The 22,864-nt window shown below is 36.0% G+C and overlaps 1 protein-coding gene across 3 annotated transcripts in view; it reads right to left on the reverse strand.

The window, feature by feature from the left end:
- The window catches only part of CCDC178 (coiled-coil domain containing 178), a 193,726-nt gene that overhangs the window by 49,432 nt on the left and 121,430 nt on the right, over positions 1-22,864 (reverse strand). For all 3 annotated transcript variants that reach the window (XM_075084950.1, XM_075084949.1, XM_075084951.1), the window contains one exon: positions 16,961-17,110. In XM_075084950.1, coding sequence (XP_074941051.1) covers positions 16,961-17,110 — 150 coding nt within the window. The remainder of the gene's footprint in view (positions 1-16,960; positions 17,111-22,864) is intronic.

Here is a 22,864-nt window from a genome sequence, read left to right on the forward strand (position 1 = left end):
AGCTCTGGAGGTAGGATTATCCTCAAATTTAATTTTTTTTAGAAGAAGCTAATGGCAAATGTTTCTAGCGAACTTTAGGTGCATCTACGTTATAACTAGAGAACCAAGACAGGATATTAAAAGAAAAGATAAGTACAAAATTAGTAAACAAAGTTTGACATTTTGCTTAGCTTGAATTCGGTGTCTGAAAAGAATATAATCTCTACAAAGCTAGTGTGTGTATATATATATAATATTATACAGTATATACTTTTATTTTCAGAGACATATAGGAAGAAATAATAAAAATCTTTTACATGCATAATATGGTGCCAAAGAAACATATCTTCCAAACATTTACATATTAGCTTGTGTAACATAAGAGATTCCTGCAAGAAGTGGATGTGAATGTGTTTTTGTTATATCTCAGGATGAGGAAGGTTTTCTCTGTTCTATAAAACTGCAGTTTAAATCAGATCCACAGAGGACACTAGTACACTAATACTGTAAATAATAATTATCTGGAAAATAACATAGAGAGTATTTTATATCATTTGTTGTCTTTGGGGTCAAGTTCACTGAGTATAAAAATAAAAAGTGCTTTATTCCTTAACTGTTACCAACAATGGTTCAGCAAATCAGGATGGATTCTTTCTATCTGATACTTCATCACAACCTTCCTAGGTCCCCTGAGGGTTTTCCAGTTGCACCTGCGCAACTTCTTCTTTAGAGAAGTCCACACATCTGTGTATGCTATATGTTATTCTCATGTACTCAGCTGGCCCAAGGAAAGCAGAACAGGGAGAAGGGGAGTGACAAAGGAGAACATATAGTGCCTACAGAGCATATTTGCTGTGCCTAAGACCCTGGCGTAGTGAACTATCAGAGAAGTGTAAGTCTAGGCAGTTCCTGACATATGCCTTGCAGTAGAATGAAAACTTGGGGACAGAATTACCAGTAGGATGGGATTATATTCCGCACTGTTTTAAAGTAGCTAGCCTGGTGTTCACATGGTGTTCACAGTCATTTCAGGCCAAGAGATTAAAAAAGCTGCTCCTTGGTTTAGGAACCTCTTCTAGAGTGCCAGGTACCACCTCTCTGCCCTGAGTTTTCACTAGGCTTCTGGCAGCTGCATGCCCTCTGAAGGGTGTATATGAGACCCAAGCATACAGGAAGGTGGTTCCCTTGCAGAGTGGACTCTGGGAAGCATTTCCAGACTTTGCCAAGAGTAATGACAACGCTGATAGACCTAAAAACATGCTTTGCAAGTTACACAGCTTTAATGAAGTCAACACATTCACGGTCATAGAATAATCCTTTGTATAAGTCTTATTTTAGACTATGTAATCTTGAGATTTCAATTCACATTTTTTTGAAATATAATGGAAAACTGCCCTCTATGCCTGCCACAGAATGAGAGAGAGAGTAAGAGGTTTGATGCTTGTGCGTGTCTCTTTTTTCCTATAAGTAACACAGAAATGAGTATTGCTGGGATCCAGCATGCAAAGGAAACACAAGAGTCATAGGTTACTGTGGGGAGTGCTGGGAAAGGAGACTGCTTGGGTGGATGACAAAAAGTACTCATTATTTCAGTGGATCTGGAGGAAGATACACATCCAAGATGACATTTCAAGAAGGGATATTTTTCTTGGGGTCTTTGTTGCTGTCTTTGTACAAGCATTTTGAGAACCTTAGAGATAAAGAAACACACATTTGGAATAAATTAAAGCAAACAAGTGGGATCATAGAGGGATCAACATTGGACTTCTCAATAGAAGAACAGGAGGAAACTTTTGTATTATCTGCAAGTTCACCAATGCAGAAGTCAGATTGCTATTGTTTAAAATGATGTTTGGGTTCCTCTCTGATGTGTTACTTCAGCCAATTTCTCTTGTTGGCTGAAGGAAGCTAGGCATGCATCCCTGACATCAGAAAGGTAAGTACTATGCGTATCACCATGCTCATAATTACAAAAAGAAATTCTAAATGCAACCTTTGAAATACAAGAAAAAAGCTTCATAAGGGAAAGAAACAGACCATGATTAGATAGCCTTTCTTATAATTCTGTAATCTCCAAGAACTGAGATGAAGAGTCTGGCAATATAAGACCTGTAATAACCTAGGAACAGAGGTATTGCAGTCTGCAATGTGTCAAGACAAAAAGAATAACTCAGAAAACTTCAGGCCATTAGTGTTAGTCAGAATTCTTTTGCAAGAATATTACTAGAAATGATGGCATGGGACAAGATTACAAGACATTTAGAAATGGGTGATTTAGTTAGGGGCAGAGAGCATATATTCACTAAAGGTAAATTATGTTTGACAAACTAGCTTGAATCTGATTATTTTAATGTTCTGTTGTTGAAGGAATGAATTAGTGTCTGCAATTTATCTGATTTTCAAAACTATATTTGATATTTGCCACGAAAGACACCTAGTTTACAAAGGGGGAATTTCAGGCAGTTATTCAAATAGAGTGAAAATTATCTCAAGAAAATGAAAGAGCATGTCAATTAACAATAACACTTCGGGTGGAAAAACGTATACAATCAGCAGTCAATAAGCACCACTTTACTTGACCTATTACACAAATTACACTGAAATCAATGTCAAGAATGGCTAGATTTAGTGGTAAAATATATTAGAACTAACAAAAATACATTGGGTTACTGGGAAATAGATAGTAAAGCTGCATCAACACAGTTCATCTCTGTAAATTAGAACCATTCTGGTGCTTTTTCATACTATGATTCCTCAGCCCCACCCTCATTTTTGCATTCAGTCATTCACTCTTCAATTCAGCAAATCCTTTTCAGAAACTGTGAATATCTTTTTTTTTTTTTTTAAAAAACGGGCTAAGTAACTTTAAGATAGTTATACGATGCATTTATTCCAACAGACCCCAAAACCTGGATTTATCTCTAGTGATTTCCAAGGATTCATACCTGAGAGCATGAATTAATGTGCTACAGCTGCTCCGTAGAGAAGTTAATTTCTAGCCTGGGTCATAGTTTCATTTCTGTCTTTGTCTTGTGGCAAGAAGACATCACACTCCTACCTTACAGACCTCTTCGGTCAGGGCATTAGATATAAATCCTTCAGTCAAGCAATGAAAAGTGGTTTGCCTTATATTCTTTTGGTTTAACTCCTAATAAAATATTTACCTTAATACAACCCTAAAATTCTTCAGGGAGCACTCAGACTCAGCTCTAAGATTGTTTGTTTTAGCACAAATTTACATATATTTTAATCCCATATTAACTTTATGATCAAGACTTGTAAAGACGTCCTTGTACCTTCTTTCAGAATTGATGGAATTACACTTTTTGAGTGTACTTGGTAGGTCAGATTGAAAATTTCTACCAACACTGGTCTATGGAAAAGGCTATATAAGCACTATTTAAATAAGAGGTATGAAAGAGAATATGAAGTTTCAGCTCCACAACAGTGTGTGGAAGTATCAGCCAGAGTGGCGACAGTTCCAGCGTCCACCTGATGCCCAGCAGTGCATCCCCCACTTGTCTTGCAAGGGGACAGGCAGGCAATGCTGTCATTTACGGTGTAGGTGGGGCTGCAGGTCAACCTGATTTGCCAGGTTAGCGTTCTGCCACATCAGCTCTCCAAGCGGTTACCCAGTGCAGGCAGCACACCAGCATGAGGGAGGAGCCAGACTGCAGCTGCAATAATTTAGGTTTGCTGAAATTGTCATGGAACTGTGTTCTCAATGACCCTGTGAAAGGTGGCTAATATCTACACTTAGGAGTACCTTCCGTGGGCCACTTGTGGAATTCTGCATCCTCCCAGTCCTTTCTGACCCCAGATAGGTGTTGCCACTTCCTCTATCCCTCACCTCTCCTAGCTGTTCTGTGTCGGTTTGCCTAAGGAGCTGGGGATCACTCACTCCAAAACTGTTGCCGCAACAGAGTGGCTCACTGCCAGCAGGTCTGATTTCAACCAAGCAGCAGCAAATAACTTAATTGTTTTTATGTCAATATGTTTTTTTTAATTTGAAGGTTGACATGGCATGTAAGGTTGACTAAAAGACATATCCTTGCTGAAAAATGTCAAATAGCCACCAAAGGGAGATGCAAGAGTTTCACAACTCCTTGAAACAAAGGGCTGTTTACTAACCAGTTAAGTACACAAAGTAACTTCTGGATACAGAAAGAAGCTTTATTCTAATAAAGCTTCACTTACTTTCCTGGGCCATATGTTCTGCGAGTTTCAAGGAAAAGATTAAATCTATCTAGACCTCATAGAAGCTTTGAGAGATGAAAACAACTCTAGTATGTAAGGTAGTACACTAAGAGATAGGAATGTTCACAAAATCTAAAACCCTGGCAACCATCTTATTCAAAGGGAGGCAGAAAGATAGCTGAAGATGGGAATTGACATACATTTGCAGCATACATAGAGGAAATGTAGTTTTTCTTTTATTCTTAGTTAACATTATTTGTATCTATGTTGTCATTTTTGTATATCCTGAATGACTGCTCTTACCAACAGACTCAACATCATTTCAGAAAAGTAAAATTTAAAGGAGCTGGGTGAAAGTACTCTTCACTGAAGTGGGAATGATTCTACATACAAGGCCTCTCGGACACATTAACAAGTGTTCCACTAACCCACCACATCCTCACTGTATCCAGAGAGTAAGGAAAAAGCTTCCATCTGTGCTACAGAGGCCAGGTAGGAGCAGGAGTACCAGAAGAAGCAGTAGTGGCTTGCAGTGACTGCTGGCAGCCTTGGAAGTCCCCTGACGTGCAGTAATGTAAAAGGGTAAAAGCTTGAACCCTGAAAATCATAGAGCAACTGCATTCCACAATCCCAGGGTCCTCAAGAAGTGGAAGACTCAAATTCAACATTCTGTCTCATTTAGAGCAGAGATTTGAAAGATGATGTCATACCTTTCAGTAGCATACCTAGATCTAGGACCTGCATTATTCTGGGGTTGCTTCCTTCAGCATCACTGATGAAAGTACTTCCTTTAGCATAATTTGCTCAAAATTTCTTTCAGAGCAAGGTTCTACTCTTTGATGAACACCTTAATGACTATGTAATCTTTTTTGTTTCCTTCAAAACTAATTATTCACGGTGTGTGACAATACAGTGAGAAACTGAGACAGACGTAGCCAAGTGTAATTTGTAACCTGGTCATTCAGGCAGGTGTTCTTGGGAATGGAGGGAATTTTATTTCCAATAATATCAGGAGGATACTTGAACCTGGGAGGATACTGAGCGTTGAATTACTGATATCTTAGTGGGGAAGTACTCCATCTCCCCTTGCTGAAAAATATCGAATGCCCTCTCTATATCTACCCATTGGTTTCCTAGTATCTTTTGGTTTTAATCAAAACAAGCAAACTGATAACTTAAAGAAACTAAACTTTTGTTTTCTCCAACCTACAGCATTTTTTTCCTTTGTCCCAAATTCTGAAAATATTAGTTTTAGATGAGCCTGAAACAAATTTGAAGAATTCTTGTTATTTGTTTCTAACTAAATATTGACTTGCATAGCTTTGCTATACCCATTAGCAGTACAGCCAGATAACAAAAGAAAGCCCAAATCTTTTCTAGTATAATCTTTTATTCCAGCCTCTTCTACAATTTTACTTACTTGTAAATGACTACAGTTAATGTTATGGAATAGTGCAGCTGACTCACTAATGCTGCAGTCCAGACCCTTTAACCTCAGGGAAACCGTCATTAGATACTACTTTTAAATTTCCCAAGGAGCAGGACCAAAGTCGCTAGCATGGTAAATAATCACTACTGACAAAGCCTGCTGAAATTGAGGAGGAATTTGACTCACTGTCACTAGGAGACAGTAGAGGGAGCAGAACAGTATGATAGGTCCCCTCATTCCCACCAGACCTTGTTTTACTGACGGGAATCAGTATCAGCAATACTGGTAATTATATATTTTGCTTCTGTGGACCCATCCTAACTGCCTTCTGCTTCAAGCCTTTATTGTTCTTGGGAGACATCAGTAGTTGGATACTTTGGCAAAAGTCTCTCTAGCAAAGGCTTGAACTGGTTCTGCACTAGCAATGGCAGCACATCAAGCTCCTCTTTGCTTTGCTTTTCTGCCACTTCAGAATTACGCTTTTGGGGCACCTTTCAGATCTCTTCCTTCTCTAGATCTGTGACTTCATATTTAGTGGCCCATCACATTTTTAAATTAATGCTTAAAAGATCTTAGTGGCTAATCTTACACATGGTAAGAAAAGCACTGTCAGCAAATGGTTGACTGGGAGACCATAACGCGATGAACTCCTTCCTGTTTTTATACATTTTCTACTTGTTTTCTTAGTTTGGGGATTTTCATCAGAAAGCTGAGGAGGCGCAATGATAAATTATTATTTTTTTTAATCTATTCCTTCCAGACAAATCTATATATTTTTACTGTGTGCTCCCCAGCTTGTTAATGTAGCACTTCCCAAGAGCTTTTGCCTAGTCTCCTTGCTATTGTCAAGGGAAAATCCCCTGATTCTGCCATTCATCCTAAGGAGAGTGATTTGTTTGAATCTTGATATTAATAATTTCAAGACTGCTGGGACAGCAGAATGGCACCGTCTGCTCTTAGTATGTTCCCTTCTCAATTCCATGATTGCTTGCAATGGTGGACAGATAAATATCTAGCTGGGGTAGGGTGTTGCCTATGGACATCACTGGACTGTTTTTCCACAGTCTGTGGCAGCCCTTCATTCCTATGCTCAGATGTGAAGCTGAACAGCTCTTAATGAACAATAGTGATCATGTTTTCTCCAAAACAGGCCATGGTTGCTGATACACAATGAAGGTGTATCACTCCGAAGTGGAGCACCGAATGCCAGAACAGATTGATGTACAACATCTACCAAAAGAGTCTAATTCATTTAGTTACTCTTTGTTGTGAGATAGGTCTTTTCATAAGACCCTGGCCCTTGTGCTTTCAACCAAATGTTAATGAGGCTTTCAACCAAATCTGTATTGGGCTATTTTCTGTGTCTTTGTGAAAATGACTGATTTGGAAAGCTAATGTGATTCATACCACGCATGTTTCTTTCCACACTGTGTTTCAAAGGATGAAGTGACTCTGCTGTCTCACTCCAAATTTCTATTTAAGCCATCTCTCATTTTTTAAGTTAATCTTATGATTAGTCATTAACATGTCTGGTAGCCATAGTGCTGTCACTTCATAATATTTCTTATCCTGAATACATGAGACAGCAATTCTACCTGCTTCTCTCCCAGGATGGGATATTATCTATGTGGACAAACTTGATCAAAAAAGGACTCCTGACCACTATAATAATTTCCTTGAGATTGTTGCTTACATCCTCCATATAAATTTCTTCTTTTATGGATCCTCTAGTAAATTAATTAGATAATTACTGTAAATTATAGAGTGTGTAGTAGGATTGGAGCTGGCCAACACATAGTTGGAATTTTCCTATTCCGAACTGAAAGAAAATGCAAAAAACCATAATTTTTTGTGAAAGCAAAAGCTTGGAATACCTTCCTCCCCCCCAATACCAACATAGAGTATTTCTATGATTAAATATATTGTCTGAAATCTCTGGTAGATTCAAGGATTGTAACAGTTTCATAAATGAGCTAAATTTTGGGGAAGTAATGAAAACTGAAAAGAATAATGCGTGTTAGAATGAAAAGCTGTTGTGACATCTAGACTTCGCATCTCTATGACACTTTAATGTATCACTCAAGAGATCCGGACACCTGCATGCTGTAGGTCTTTCCCAACTATCTTTACGACTATCAGACAGATTGCTGTCCTGAAACTCCTCAAATAATGTCTGCCACAATCTGCCTCACTGGGACAAATGTCTTTGGGAGTTACCCAAACTGCAGAGAGATGTTTGACATAAAAACAGCAAGCTGGTTGCCTCATCCTCATGAGCTACAGCTAGTAAAGCCCTGGTTCCAGTAGAGGTCCGACCCGTATCATCACACAACTGGTTTAGAGCACACATAAATGCACATGGACATTCAACACAGTTGAGAATTGTTTTGTCAAACTTTTTTCCAGCTAATTCTAGCTGAGACCATTCTTATTGATTCTTGCTATTTTAATCCTTCCTGAGCAGAAAGGTTTAAGAAGGTGCAATACAAAGTTTTTATCAGCTTCTAGAAGAACAGTTTGCATAACAAGGCACATTAATCTTATATGTAAAACTATTAAGATTTTTTTAGTTTTTCAGGCGTAGAAGCATGGAAAATGTAGGCCTAATAAGACTTTAGCATAAGTACCCCTAGTAAGGCATTTGGGATGAGTTACAGTGTAGGTATGCTTTATAATCCTGAAAGATTCAAATAACTTTGTTTATGAGCTAAGAAGGAAAGCAAAAGTATGGTTTTTATTAATTTAGAGCTTATTGTTGGTTGTTTGCTACAAGTTCTTTTGGTCAATTATTAAATGCTAAGTCAAGCTGTTTTGACACCAAATATTTTTATAAAGTATTTTCAAGATTGAGCTATAACAATGTGACCTAAATGATGTTCTTAATGTAAGTTTGAGGTAAATGTGAATGAATGGGAATTTATCTAGCTCATAAGAATGTAAACCTCAAACTACTAATCCATGGGTTAAAAATTAACATGCAAAGTAGATAAAATAAGATATGGATATCTATTGAACTTTTGTACTCAGGAAGTTGTTTACTACTCTGCAACCATTCAACTTAGCTACTTTATTTGTAAATAAGAGAAAGAAAGTAAAAACTTTAAAGAAAAAAAGAGGGGGAAGTTGAATTTAGTAATGGAAGCTATTTTGCTTGTTGATTCTACCTTTTTTGATTAAATACATTTGTGACTCAGTAATAATTCTAACATCTCTCTAAAGTGTTACAGAACAAGCCAGTGTGTTATCAGAGGCAAGTCAGCGCACATATGTAGATTACCCAGTACAAAAATCTCACTGGGATCAGTGTAAGGTTTATTTCCTAAGGCAAGTGTGTTGCAAAACTTGCACAAAGCTAAGTCTCTGAGTTAAACAATATTTTCAGGGATACAAGAAACAAGACAGATGATCATACCCACCTGACTCAGACTAGGTCTTTCCTGCAATGTACACGTAGAGGCATATTAATGTCTCTGTACACGTTGGAAGGAATTTGTACATGTTAGAAGGAATTGTCTAGTAGAAGAAGTGCTATCAATGTCCATCTCTTTCTACTTTGTTTAGTAAAAAGGAGGTGCTGCCCCAGTTTGTCTTTTCCTATTCTGTTCTGCCTGTACTGAACACAGTCTGGAAGAAGCATATGGATATGGCGGGGGAAAAATGAAAACTATTATATTCCTTTTAAGTAAAGGTAGAATCTATGAGGAAATAATGAAAAAGAAGGTTATGCTTTAAGGTAAAAAGCTGATGGTGGAAGAGATGAACTCACACAAGTTTCTTTGACCTTTTGCCTCTCAGTGAAGCTACTGACATGTAGCAGTTCAACACATTATAAAATCTCTACTGATTAAATTATTTGATGTTTTACAAAATATAGGTTTTTTTATTGTCTGATACCTTAAGCTCAGAAGCTGACATCACAACATCCTTAGCATCAACTCCTGTCAATAGAACACTGAAGGAAGATTTCATCTAGAGTCAAACTTGCTGGCTTTGTGAAGTCAAGATCTGTCCATAATGGCATTGCCATCTATGATCCCCTATTTAAAGACTGTCTACTGTAAGAAACCTGAGCATTGCAACTACTTGAATACTCTGATTCATCTTGTTTGTCTTGATACCACTGTGGCACTGAGGCAGAAAAGGTGGAAATTATCCGGGAAACATCTACGAATATACAGGGGAAAAAAGCGTTTTTCCATCATCTTTCCTCTCCAGGCATTAGGGAACACTCAATTTTAGAAATAAATTTTAGAAATAAATGTGTAAATGGATTATAAAATTTCCATAGTTCTTTTAGAAATAAACAAAGAGATTTCACTTTCTGTAACGGGATGCCTCCTTTTGGGAGATTGTAAGATCTTACTAACATCAAAGTCCTACAGATGTCATTGTTTTCTGTGACTGCTTCCGTCCTATGCAACAAAACTGTAACCTGGCTAGCCACTGATATGGCTGAAGCATATGGAAAGGAGACTGACTTCATAAATTTTCTCAATAACTTCCTTTTGCTGTCAAACTAATAATTTGATTTGGCTGCCTGTTGTATTAATTTTCTGATTGAGTCATTTGAACTTATTGAGTTATTGATTCAAATTTAATTATAACATTAATTTGATGTTTACATTGCTTAAAAATGATTAGCTCAAAGAATGTTTAGTAAATTTGCATAACAAAAAGCTTACTGAAGATACATTTTTTTCCTCATGTTTTCATATGAAACTGGCTATTCTGTCAACATACCATAGTGTCATAAGTCGAAAGACAGAAAGGATCCCAGTTAAAAATACTGGAAATGACACATTTTTGCTTACTAGCTACTATCTAGTCTTGTTATAGTGGCAGAAACCAAATGTTGGCTCCATTACCCATTTTTGTTCCTAATCTAAACTACCCTAAAAGCTGGTTAAATATTTAATTTAAAAACAGGTAACAATTCTGATATTTCTTCTGCGATAATTTTCATCTCTTTCACACTGAAATAATGTGAAAGCACTGACAGTATTATTTTTCATCTAAGATTTACAAGGAAATGGGAATGGGGGGCCATTTTTTGCCATAATTTTATCCATGCTTTCACTATTAGGCTTGTGAAGACACGAAGCAATCTAAGACCTCCAGATAAGTAAACTGACTAAGCAAAAACACAATTTAGAGACAGAAATTATTCTTTTGTTTATACGAGAACAGTATTTTTTTCAGTTAGGTCAATGAATGGGAACAATAAAATCAGAAGGAATTAATTGCCTAAACCGGCATGTGTCCATTGTCAGATTTACTTTATATTCTATTTCTCTTACTAAACAACAGGGACATTATTTTTAAAACATTTATAACCCAGATGAACAATATACTAAAGGCAGAAATATCCAAGAGGGCTCAGAGTCAGATACATGCATGAGAAAGACATGAAAATATGTTCTCTATAAAAGCATAAAAGAACTTCACTTGACTTGCATGACTTTTTGTATCAAGCATGCTACAACAGTCTTTTGATTCTAATATGAAACTATAGTAAGGATCATTGCACTAATGCATGAGGATTTGTGATAATGTTGCAGAAATTTTACTGTCAAAACTGAACTGCAGTGTAATGACTTTTGTTATCATGGTTTCTAATAACTATTCAGCATGAATTGACCCTACATATGTTTTACTGCAATAATATGTCAGTTACCCAGAAAGTGAAAAAAAAGAAACAGAAATCAATAGGCTCCCTTCCCCCAAACTCTTACTATAATGTGGCCACCTGAAGATAGCAGACCATGAATACAAGAATTAATATTTTACTTACATTTTAAAGCAATTATAATTTTCACTGAGATTATTTTTAAAAAGAAGTTATGTGAACAAAAACAATTACCAAATTTTTGTATGACTGCCACTTGCAGTGTTAAGGACAGATTCAAGTAAATAGGTTCTTAACATATAATGACATCTCATACCTCTATATTCAGGAATCAACTCTAATTTCATTATGAGAAGTGTCATGGTTTTAGCTGGGATAGAGTTAAGTTTCTTCACTGCAGCTGGCATAGTGCTGTGCTTTGGACTTAGTATGAAAATAATATTGACAACACACCGATGTTTTGGTTGTTGCTGGGTAGCGCTTGTACTAGTCAAGGACTTTTCCAGCTTCCCATGCTCTGCCGGGTGCACAAGAAGCCGGGAGGGGAGGGGGCACAGCTAAGAGAGCAGATTCAAACTGGCCAAAGGGATATTCCATATCATGTAACACCATGCCCAGTAGGTTACCTGGGAGGAGCTGGCTGGGGGAGGGAGGCAGCAATCGCAGCTCGGGGACGGGCAGCGTCGGTCGGTGGGTGGTGAGCGGCTGTATCGTTTGTGGTTTGTTTTTTTTTCCTTTTTCCCTTTTCCTTTTTATTATATTATCATAATAAAGATTATTATTTTATTTTAATTATTAAACTGTTCTTATCTCAACACACACATTTTTTTTTGTTTTGCTCTTCCGATTCTTTCCCCATCCCACAGGGGCGGGGGGAGTGAGTGAGCAGCTGCGTGGTGTTTAGTTGCCGACTGGAGCTGAACTGGTGTCTACAGTACAATCATTGACATTTTAGCAAAATACATTGGAAGTATCAAATTTTACTCATGGAACAGATACTCTAAGATTGCTCAGTACAAAAAGAAAGATACAGTAAATAATTAGATTTGGTTTTCTTGCATAATCATATTCCTGGTGCTAATATGCTAGTCCATTGAGATTTCCAGACGAAACTGCTGTTACATATTCGCAGGGCAGAAGCTGTATTAGGCAAGATTTTGTTACAAAAGTCTACCACATAAAGACAAACCTGCAAATTTTTTTACACACAAGATTTTGCCACATCAAAATATGCATGTAAAAACAAATAATCTGTCAGCATTATTTAAAAAAATCTAACTGCCCTCAAAAGCAAATGTTTAGGGAAAATATTAGATACTAAATAGAATGTATTTAAAGATAATGTCAAGATCCACCAGAGTTTGTTCCAATGTCATCTGGAAAAGATGAAAATGTGTGATTCATGCTATAATAAAGCTAGCACATCCGACATGACAAACATGCCGTTGGTCAGTGGAAGATATATATGAGGGAAACCAAATCAAAGCATGTCTTTGTGGACGGAAGCGTCTTTCTCAGAGAGAGTAAACTAACAGACAATAAGATTATCAGGCTGCACTGATATATGATAAAATTAAACATTAGGATAAATATAAATGCTTTGTGGTAGTGATTATATATGTCAAAATATTTTTGCAAGCAGAAAAAAAAATTTACTTTTTTGTTAATGAAACTAAGTATTATGTATTTATGGTCTGACCAGCAGCTATCCAAAAATACAATACTTTTTAAAAATATAAAATTAATTAGGTTAGCAAAACATCATCTCAAATTCCTATAGCCGTTGCATCTCTACAGTCATATACACAAAACACTGTCTCCAGATAGAATTATAAATGACCATTAGCAGATTCTAAAGTCTTTGGCACACAATAAGATTACTGTTTCAAAGTTTTCAAATGCTTGAATGTGATTTAAAAAATTATACTAAGTCAAAGGAATGTAATGGCAGCTCAGAATTTTTTAAATATCTGCATTTAGGAGTTTAACTTTCAGGCACGCTAGAGTGAATATTCCCCTTTAAGATGAATTTGCTTGTTCTTCATAACACAAAAAACAATGGCTCCAAACACTTGCAGAGAAAAATAACATTGAAACACTGAACATCATCACAGCCTGAAAAGCCTGAAAACATTTCTCACATGCATGATGCTGTGCTTACAAGTGCCACAACACATTTCTGAAATGCTTGTCTTTAAGAACCAAGGACTTCTGGTTTATATCAGAAGCAAGGGAAGTATCTGAGGTTACAATTTGACAAATAGACTTTTAATGGAACATACACAATATAAAATTAATAAAAACTTAATGTAGCTTTTCCTTTTTTTTAGTTTTTAGGAAAACAATGAACCATCATCCCTTACATTTATCATACTACGTATTCTTTTCTAATTTACAGAAATATTATTCTCCATTTAGATCACTTAATCTAAGTTCCTTCCTTCAGGAGGACCCAACCAACAATCAAGAGTTTTTCTCTCTTCTGACCACCCACTTCTGTCATTTTTCCATTTACAGATTTTTTTCCTTCCCTGTACATTCTCTGATACTTCATTTGGCATTCACTACACAGAATTCCCTTTCTTCTATGAAGCTTCTTCCTCTTGTCCTTACCCTTACCACCCTGCTTTTCCTCTCTGTTCTTCAGGATAATTCTCACTCTTCTCCACTAAGTCTCTTGGGGCTCTTTTTTAAATCTGCTTTCTGATCCTTGAGAGTTCACTGGAATCACTTTTTGAAACGTCTTGCACAAGGAAGAACTGTAGATACTTCAATTCTTCATAGTTAAAGCAGAGACCCTTACCTGGCTTTTTGATTTCCAAAACTTAACAAAAACATAAAATCTCATGGAATTAGTATCGACAAATTTATAACGTAATAATGGGATACAGTTAAGAAGACAAAAGTAGAAGTAGGATTATACACATGCACACACACTACAGCATCATACTGTGAGTGCTATAGAGTAAATCTTTCATTAATCACAGGAATTTATGAAAGCAAGGATGCTTTTCTCATTCACAGTAAACCTGAAACTTGCATGTGTGTTATCTGCCAGGCTACTATCTGTTATAGCATGCTAGGCTCTCCTTAAATATCTAGAGGAAAGGTTCCTAACATCCAGAAAATGTCAGCAGGAGAGGAAATCCTCTTCTCATTCACCTCATATGCACAGCAGTAGCAAGAAAACATTCACCTCTTCCCAAGAGCATGCCTTTGCATTCCCTGTGCAGAAGAAGGTATTATGCTTTTTATGGGCATAGCCCCTCTATTCAGCAATGTATATCCCCTCCACTCAATATGGGCACCTTCCTCAGTGCAAAGCAGCTTCCAAAGTCATGACAGAACACCTCATCTTACAAAAGCATTATTTCACCCACCATCAAGATGGAGCCTTTTCAGGGGCTGAACAAAGCAGCCGCTTAGGACCCTGAGGCACACCTACTTCATTAGTTAGAGCCGTTGCTATATCCAGTTAAAATTATGAAAGAAAAACTAGCAATTTGCCTTTTACATTAGTATGTGTAAATATTGGCTTATAATTTTGAGTAATTATATATATAAGGAAGAACATTCTCAGGATTTAGGGAAGGATGAACACACTTTCTTCTTGAATGTTCATGTCACTGTAATGCATATATAGCACAGCACCTAGAAAAATCATTGCTTTGACACTCCTCCAGAATTGATTTTGTGTTGCAGTTCTAATTTGCTTATTAGCAAAAAACTAAGATGAAAATATAGTTTCTTTTTATAGGAACTGTATGTAATTGACACGTTTTTCTCCTTTTGTCATAAATTCTAAATACTTTATTTATGTGATAATGGTAGAAATATTTTGGTTAAATAGTTGGACTAGTTATTCATTTAACGAAGTGAAGAGTTATCAAAAAGCAAATTAGATTAGTTGTCCCTGTAATCCTCAAATTAATATTCTAAACAGAATTTCTCTTCTTCATACACATACCTCTGCTGAACAGCACAGAGGACTGTCAGAAATTCTAAGCATTGCCATCACTAATTTCTAACACAAGCTAGGTATATGTATTGTAATGCTGATTATAAGTTCCTATAGAATAGCAACATACTCATAACCATTTTCTTCATAAACAAGATTTTTAAAAGCCAGACAAATGATTATATAGCACTGCTGATGAAACTAGACCCCGTTGGTATTGCATTGCTATTTTGCTATAGTTTACTATGTTTATTTTATTGTATTCAAATTGAGAAGGAAAAAAGCAATAATATATGCCAACTCATTTGCAATTTTCTTTGCTTCCAGACTACATCACTGAGATGCATGATAATATCATCTATACAATGTCCAGAAGATGTAAACTCTTGAGTGGGAAATCTGTTTCACAAATATTACCAACAACTATTAAATTCTGAGAATGTAGAAGGCAGATATTCTTACATCCAAAGAAATAAAAGGACCAGATGATAACATAACTTAGATATACTTTTCTGTAGAGAGGCTTGAAGAGAGTATGCCCTAATTTTGCGTTCAGAAAATAATACTTTAAATTCCTTCTAGAATCCAGTCCTTTTAAGAAAACATTACAACACTCAGAGCAGTGCCTCTGCTATTATATCACCAGAACATAATTGACACTTACTTGGTGAAGAAAGATAGGCAATAATTTCTTCTACATTTATGTTTTAAATCTCCAACTTGTTCTCCAAATATGGCTATCCCTAAGAATAGATGACTTAAAAACTGTTTTGTTCTCGAAATATAGAAGGGCCATGTAGTTAACAAGAATATTTTGGAAGAGATTTTCTTATTTATGTTTTCAGGATCAAACTGAACACACTGACCTTTAAAATTAGCGATTAACTGAGGTAGTATGAGAGGGAATGAGCAGTGGATGAAGATATGGGTATAAGTCATAAAATGGATTGATAAGAGTAAAGTCCTAGCAAATAATATGAATTTCACATCTAGTTTATTTATTTGAAGACTTCTACACTGTACTTTTAGAGATTGGACTAAAATGCCAATGTATCAGAACCTGGTTCCTGCATAAAAGGCCTGAGTTAATAAGATTCTTATTTACTCAGTATATTCTATTTTATAGTTGGTACTGATAGACTTGTATTTTGAGACCTATCTATAAATACAAAGGAAGTAAATAGAAAAGACGACTTCTGTGAGTTGGCATTACATTTCCACAACAAAGTTTTACAGCATCACCTGGCTCAGGTTTCACTGTTACCTGAAAAAAAAACAACAAACAAACAAACAAAAAAACCCCAGAATCATTACACCTGGCCACTCTACCTCCATCATGGAAGATCTTCAAACTAGATTTTACCTTTTTTGGTTTCATTTGACTGTCTTCTACATTAAAGGCTTACAGAGTATGGCTGTAGCTGTTGTAAAACATGATCTCCAGAAAAAGTGTTTTATGGAGCATGGTAAGGTATGTTTGAACAGCTGCATAATATATTTATATATAAAAATAAATACAGTTCATGTGCAAAAGTGGAATTCATTAATAATGAATTTTGAATACCTTATATGAACTGCTCTGTAAGAATAAAAAACCCAGCAAGCAAGCAAAGAATGAAAATACAAAAAGCGTGAAATAGCCAAGAACAAAATAAGAGTTCAGGTGATAGGTATTACTAGCAAGTATTCTACTGTTATTAAGTAGCTGCATTAATCAAATTAATTTTAGAGATGAGATAAATTACTTGAATGAGTGATATTAGCGCTTTACCTGCTGATGATCTCTAACGGCAGATTCCACCCTGATTCTATTGTCATAGAGTTCTGTGAGGTTGTCTTTACTGTTTAAGTAGTAGTTCTGAAAGATTTGGTATTCTTGAGCTAACCACAGATTTTCTTTAATGATTTGCTCCAGAGCAGCCTAAAGAGAAAAGTAATTGATACACTTACTGCAAAATACCTTTCGAAAAAGTAAAATTATAGGTCACTTCCACAATTTCCCTGACTCATTCACTTATGAATGCCTACAAAATATAGATGACAACATTATGGTCTCAGTGAAACAAATGGAAAAACTGCAAATGAATTTCAAGTGGTTAGGATTTTGCTGAATATATTTATACCGAAGTAAATGCTATTAATAAATTATTTGTACAGAAAATTATGTTCTAAATAGTTACGGTAGAAAGTACTAAAAAGAACACATCCTCTACCCTACTAGATAAGACCTTTCTGCATAGAAATTGTCTTATTCACCCCCATTTTACGTTTCAAAACTCTCATTTTCCAGCTTATTTGTAAAACTGACACAATACAATAGTCGTGCATTTTCTTAATAATTTTAATGTTTCCAATTTGATTAACTTGATTTTAAAGACTAATAGAATTTTTAGCTGTCATAGTTTGCTACCAGGTGAAGTTGAAGTTGAAGTTGTATGAAATGTGTGCTTCTGTAATAAGAAAAAATTCCATTCCTTTAAATCTCATTTTGACTGAACTTCCTTTGATTATAATGCATAATCCTGCAACATTCACATAATTTTCTAAGGTATTTTATCTAGGTTACAAAGATACAATCTGATTTAATTCATTTTAAAATTGATTTTTGACAAGGAATTTTATTTTAATTTTCATTATTTTTCCAGTAAAATGCACCTTGGAGAAGGAGAGCCCAGGTAGACTTTTACCCATAGAGTTAGCTGAATATTGAGATTTCAGAGACTTTTGACATTCAGAATTTCTTTTAATTTCATAATTATAAAACAGGATGGCTGATTTCCAGATTTCAAAATATTCCTTCAAATACGTTTTAAATGTACATCTTTAAATTATATTTTTAAAACATCACGGCAAATTATGACAGCACTACCCAGCAGAGACAGATGTACAAAAAAAAACCCCAATGAGCAAGCCTGAAGCTTACTAAATTTACATATGTTGTTGCCTGTTGTATTTGGGAAGGTTTTCTGTTAAAAATGCATGCACATTATAAAGCACAGTGGAGGAGAGTTTACAATTATGAGAGTGCGTAGAAGTCTGGGCCAACTAATTAAGACGAAATGTCCATGTGATAAGTGGTTGCCCTAATCTAAGGCAATGTTTTAAAGTCTTCTAATGCCAAAGTTATAGTCTAAAAGCTTTTAAAGGTAGAAGAGTCTGCTTATGAGTCTAGATTACACAAGAGGACTAGCTGTAATCCCATGTGCTGTGGGTACCCTTGCAGAAAAGCAGAGCTAGCAGAATGGCTAGAGCAGCTGGAGCAAACGTTGCCATCGGCTGCTTCCTGGGTGAAGCCTGTCAACCCAGCAGAGGGAGGGCAGCCCTCTTACTTGACAGTCCCAAACTGTGAATGCAATGTTACCACATGAGGTAGGGAGCAACCACCTGTCCTAGTAGTTGCCTCACCAAAATCCAAATAAAGGAATCATAAATAATTTTGGTTTTATTTTTGAGAAAGGAATATTACATGTTATTCTGTTTACCTCCCTGCTAGTCTTCTCTCCTCCAACACACTACTTCTTAAGTCAAAAGATGCATGTCTGAAGTAGCAAAATGTATATTTTGAGCATAAAGGAATTTAGATTAACTTCCCCAGGTCTCTGGTTGAAGGTTCAAGCCAACATTTATATGTCAGTCCTAAAAGAACCAGGCCCTGTTGCTGCTACTTCAAGCACCGTTTGGAAGGGCAACATAAATACACATTGAGAACAATTCTGAAAAAAACCCAAATGTTTTAGCCATATATTGTAGCCACGAGTTTCCCAAAACCCAGGAGGGTTCCCTAACCCTCCCTTTGGTAAAATTCAAACCTCTCTTTAGTGTATCCTGTGTCTCTAAAACAATCCTGTGAACTAGTGGACTAATAAAGTCTAAGTTCTTCTGGGGTCACAGTGATAATGTTGAAGAGTCCATATGTTTTCTGAATCTGTTCCCAAGTGCGTAATTTAGATTGTCACCTTTTAAAGACAAAACTATTCAAGGGAAATAGCAGCATGCCTGAACAGGTTCCTAGCTATCCCCTGGAGCTACTTGAATTTTGGGAGTTCCCAAACAGTTAGCATATTAACAATGATTTTACTCCTTTTTCTATGCAATGTCTTAATCAAGATAAAACCACTTTTGTATCTCTATTTATACGTAATTTCTAAAAACTTTGGCTAGAAACTTGCTGTGGTTATGCAACTAGATTAAAAAAATTCTTCCTGTATGGAATTTCTCTACATCATTACAATATTAAAATGTTATGTGACTTTCAGAAATCTCAAAGTAATAAAAAGAAAGATGTAGAATTTAGTGAAGAATATGTGATTATCTCCTTTATTAATCTTTGGGTAGAGGTAAAACCTGTTTTTCAGGCTGACACCTTCCTTAACAAATATCTAACGCTTGATGTTAATTTGTTAGCACTCAATACCTGCAAACAAGTAACGTTTTCAGAATCAGAGTACTTTCACATATGTAAGGAATATGGGAAAATGACAAAAATGTTTGCTTGTAGAATATGAACATCAATATAGTAATTTTCACCAATATAGAAACCTGAGTACAAAATGAGAGAAGTCCTACTATTTTGTATAATTAAAATGGTCCAGACATTTTGAAAAAGAATAACAACATACCAAAGAAAACAGCCTTGTCCAGATTTTTAAGACTCAGTGCCTATGTCTATATGACCAGTTATACTAGTTGCCCAGTCCCAAAAATTACCTCACTGTAGAGCTTATGTCAGCTGAAACAGATAATGTGAAATGGTTCTTCTTCTCTAATTCACTTCTCTGAAAGATGAGCTGAAGTTCAGAAAGCAAAGAGCATACATCCTTTAAATACCTGACTGTCAATCATTGACACTTTTATAGAGGATTTCCCAGAAAGTAGGCCAGAAAGAGCATTTTATCTTTATTAAAGGTCAAACTGTGACCAAACTTGGCATGCCAGAATAAACACTAGAATATACACTACACCTCTTTCTCCTGTTCTAGGAGAACAGGGATATGAATCTCAGAAGTGATCATAAGATGCTTAAGTAGGCATTCCTGACATTTGTTTTATCGCTGGCACTCAAACTTCTGAATTTGCAGACTTGCCAACTGATAAAAAGCACCACGATTCTTGTGCTTGTTCTTTTGCTCTTCAGCAAAACTTGAAATCAAAGACTTCTGGTAGATCAGTCTTTGTCTACAGATATGTCCAACTTCTTCAAACATTCTGGAACTGATGTCTGTAAATGGGAAGAAATTTTCTACATTTCTACACTCAAATGATGTTACTTTCTTCAGTTGAAAAAAAGTATAATTCAAGGAAATTTCTTGAAGGCTCTTACATGAAATGAAACTTGAGTTGCAGAGTAGAGAAATCAAGTGAAACTAGCAAAGGCCATATTAAAACCAAATGAAGTAAGATATTTCTTTGCACTATGTGTAGTTAAGGTGTGTGGATTCTTCTAAATATCAAAAACTTGCAGAGATTTAAAAGGGAGATAGAATTTCTAGGAGGAAGTATCAACTGAGGTTTATTAAATAATAATAATATTTAAAAATTGGGGTCGAGACCAGAAAGTTGGGTGATTATTCTGGGGAAGTACTACAATAAGCTTGCTCTGTTGTTACACTCTACCTGGACATCTGGTATCAGAGGTGGAATATCGGGCTAGAGGAAATTTCTACCCAATTCAGTCCATATACTTTTTCCTCTTTGTGAACATTTACTCAACACAGCAGCCTAGGAAGTGTCTCTGTTTTCCTGGAACAGCAGGAAGCTGGAACACTTTTTTGTATGTTTGCTGAACACATTTGAAGTACAGTTCCCCTCTGCTGTAATACAAATTCATACTGAGATAATAAAATACATGGAAGCAAGATAAAAGTAAAAACACCAAATGCCCTCCTTGAAACGATCAACAAACTGTTAGCACAATGGCTGCTGAGCTAGGTGATAGGAAAGCAGGTGCAATGCCATGCAACACAATGATGAATTATCAGCCCGGTGCCCCATGCCATACAGGTTGCAAACAGAGATCACCACTAACATAGCCATGACTGTTACAGACAAGAAAGGGATATTTGCTGTCTGCAACACTGAGAAAATGGATTTAATGTTATTTTCCATCCTTTCATGTACACTAATACCAATCACTTTGTGTTGCAAGTGATCCAAGAATTATTTTATGGTTCCATGTTTGTGTGACAAAAGTTTGTAAAGAATTGTAGAGGCAAATCTTAGGATCAATGATTTTGTCCACATAATGATATACCTATAAACATAATATAAATAACTGTGGTTTACAGGGTCAATTGTCATTTTGAATGGTCACTCTGACAGCAGTGTTTTATTTGAAAGATAAGAACAATTGATTTTGACAATCAGGTGCATCAGCACAATAAACTAATTATTAGAGGATCTATATTAATTGGTTATACTACTTAAACTTGATGTTGTGAGGAATGAAATTGGTTTCCTCAGGCACGAATGACCGTTTCTTTTGTAGGCATAAAGTATCCTACTCATAATATGAACAGCAAAACAAGAAATAACTTATCTCAAAATTACTGTGTTCACATGCATCTGACCCCACTCCACAGAGCTTCCCCAGAGAAGTTTAGCAACATTTTTCAAGTAGCATCTATTACACGTTATATGTGCCCCTTCCCAGGGCATGAAGAGCATGGTGATACCAAGTGCCACAAAGTCATTGTAACACAGTTGACAAATCCCCCAGCTGGGGAAAAGAAAGTTACTGTAAAGCAAGCATGAGGTGTCGGGTTTTTTTCCCTGTACAAGCATCGATTGATGCAACTAATGCTTGTTAGCAAATAGTTTGGGCTCTACAAGTCACAGAAGCTAAAATGTAATTTGAGCTGATATAATCACTGATTCACTCTCCTTACTTGGGATCTTCTGCTGATGCTGACACCAGCATTTGATGGTTGGTAATTTATGCACCAAGGATCATGCAGATACTCAGTAGGTCTCTAGAACTGCACAGTGGAAGGTACGTAGTGGAAATAGTAGAGCCCTGCTTGAACAAGCTCTAACATGAGTCAGGGGATTTACATTGTTGATATTAAATACTGATCTAATACAGATTTTGGTGGCCTCTGAGCTGAAACAGGTCTTCCCATTTATCCACAGCCAAAGGAAAAAGCCCACATAGCCCAGAGTTACTGAAACTAACTCTTCAACTGAAAGACAATCTCTTTTTACACGTGTGGCATGAATTTCTGCTTTATTATGTTTGGGAGTAATTTCAGAAAATGCATGCTTAAGTATATACACAGATTGAGGGGGTGGGAGGTCATATTTTTGAATAATTTGCTAGAGAGCATTTGGAACAAATTAATTACTCTTTCAGTAGGAATATGGTGTAAAATGTTTTCTGACAGGTTGCATTTTTTCTATCTTGAAACTAAAGTAGCAATAACTACAAGTAGCCTTTCACTGATAACACAGCACTCCAAACGGCAGTTCCAACAATTTTGGAAAAAAAAAAAGTTTAATTCTTATAAGGACTCAAGTGGAGAATTAATATGGGTAATAAAACCAGATATGCATTAAATATTTGGGAGAAGATTTCTGTGGATGGCAAGTTATACAATTAATGAATGCTGCTAAAATAATAATGAAAAAAATGCTACTGAAATAATAAAACTACTAAAATAATATCAGAAAATATAAGCAC

The sequence above is a fragment of the Phalacrocorax aristotelis genome, chromosome 2 (genome assembly GCF_949628215.1).
Source record: "Phalacrocorax aristotelis chromosome 2, bGulAri2.1, whole genome shotgun sequence".
Taxonomy (NCBI): Eukaryota; Metazoa; Chordata; class Aves; order Suliformes; family Phalacrocoracidae; genus Phalacrocorax; species Phalacrocorax aristotelis.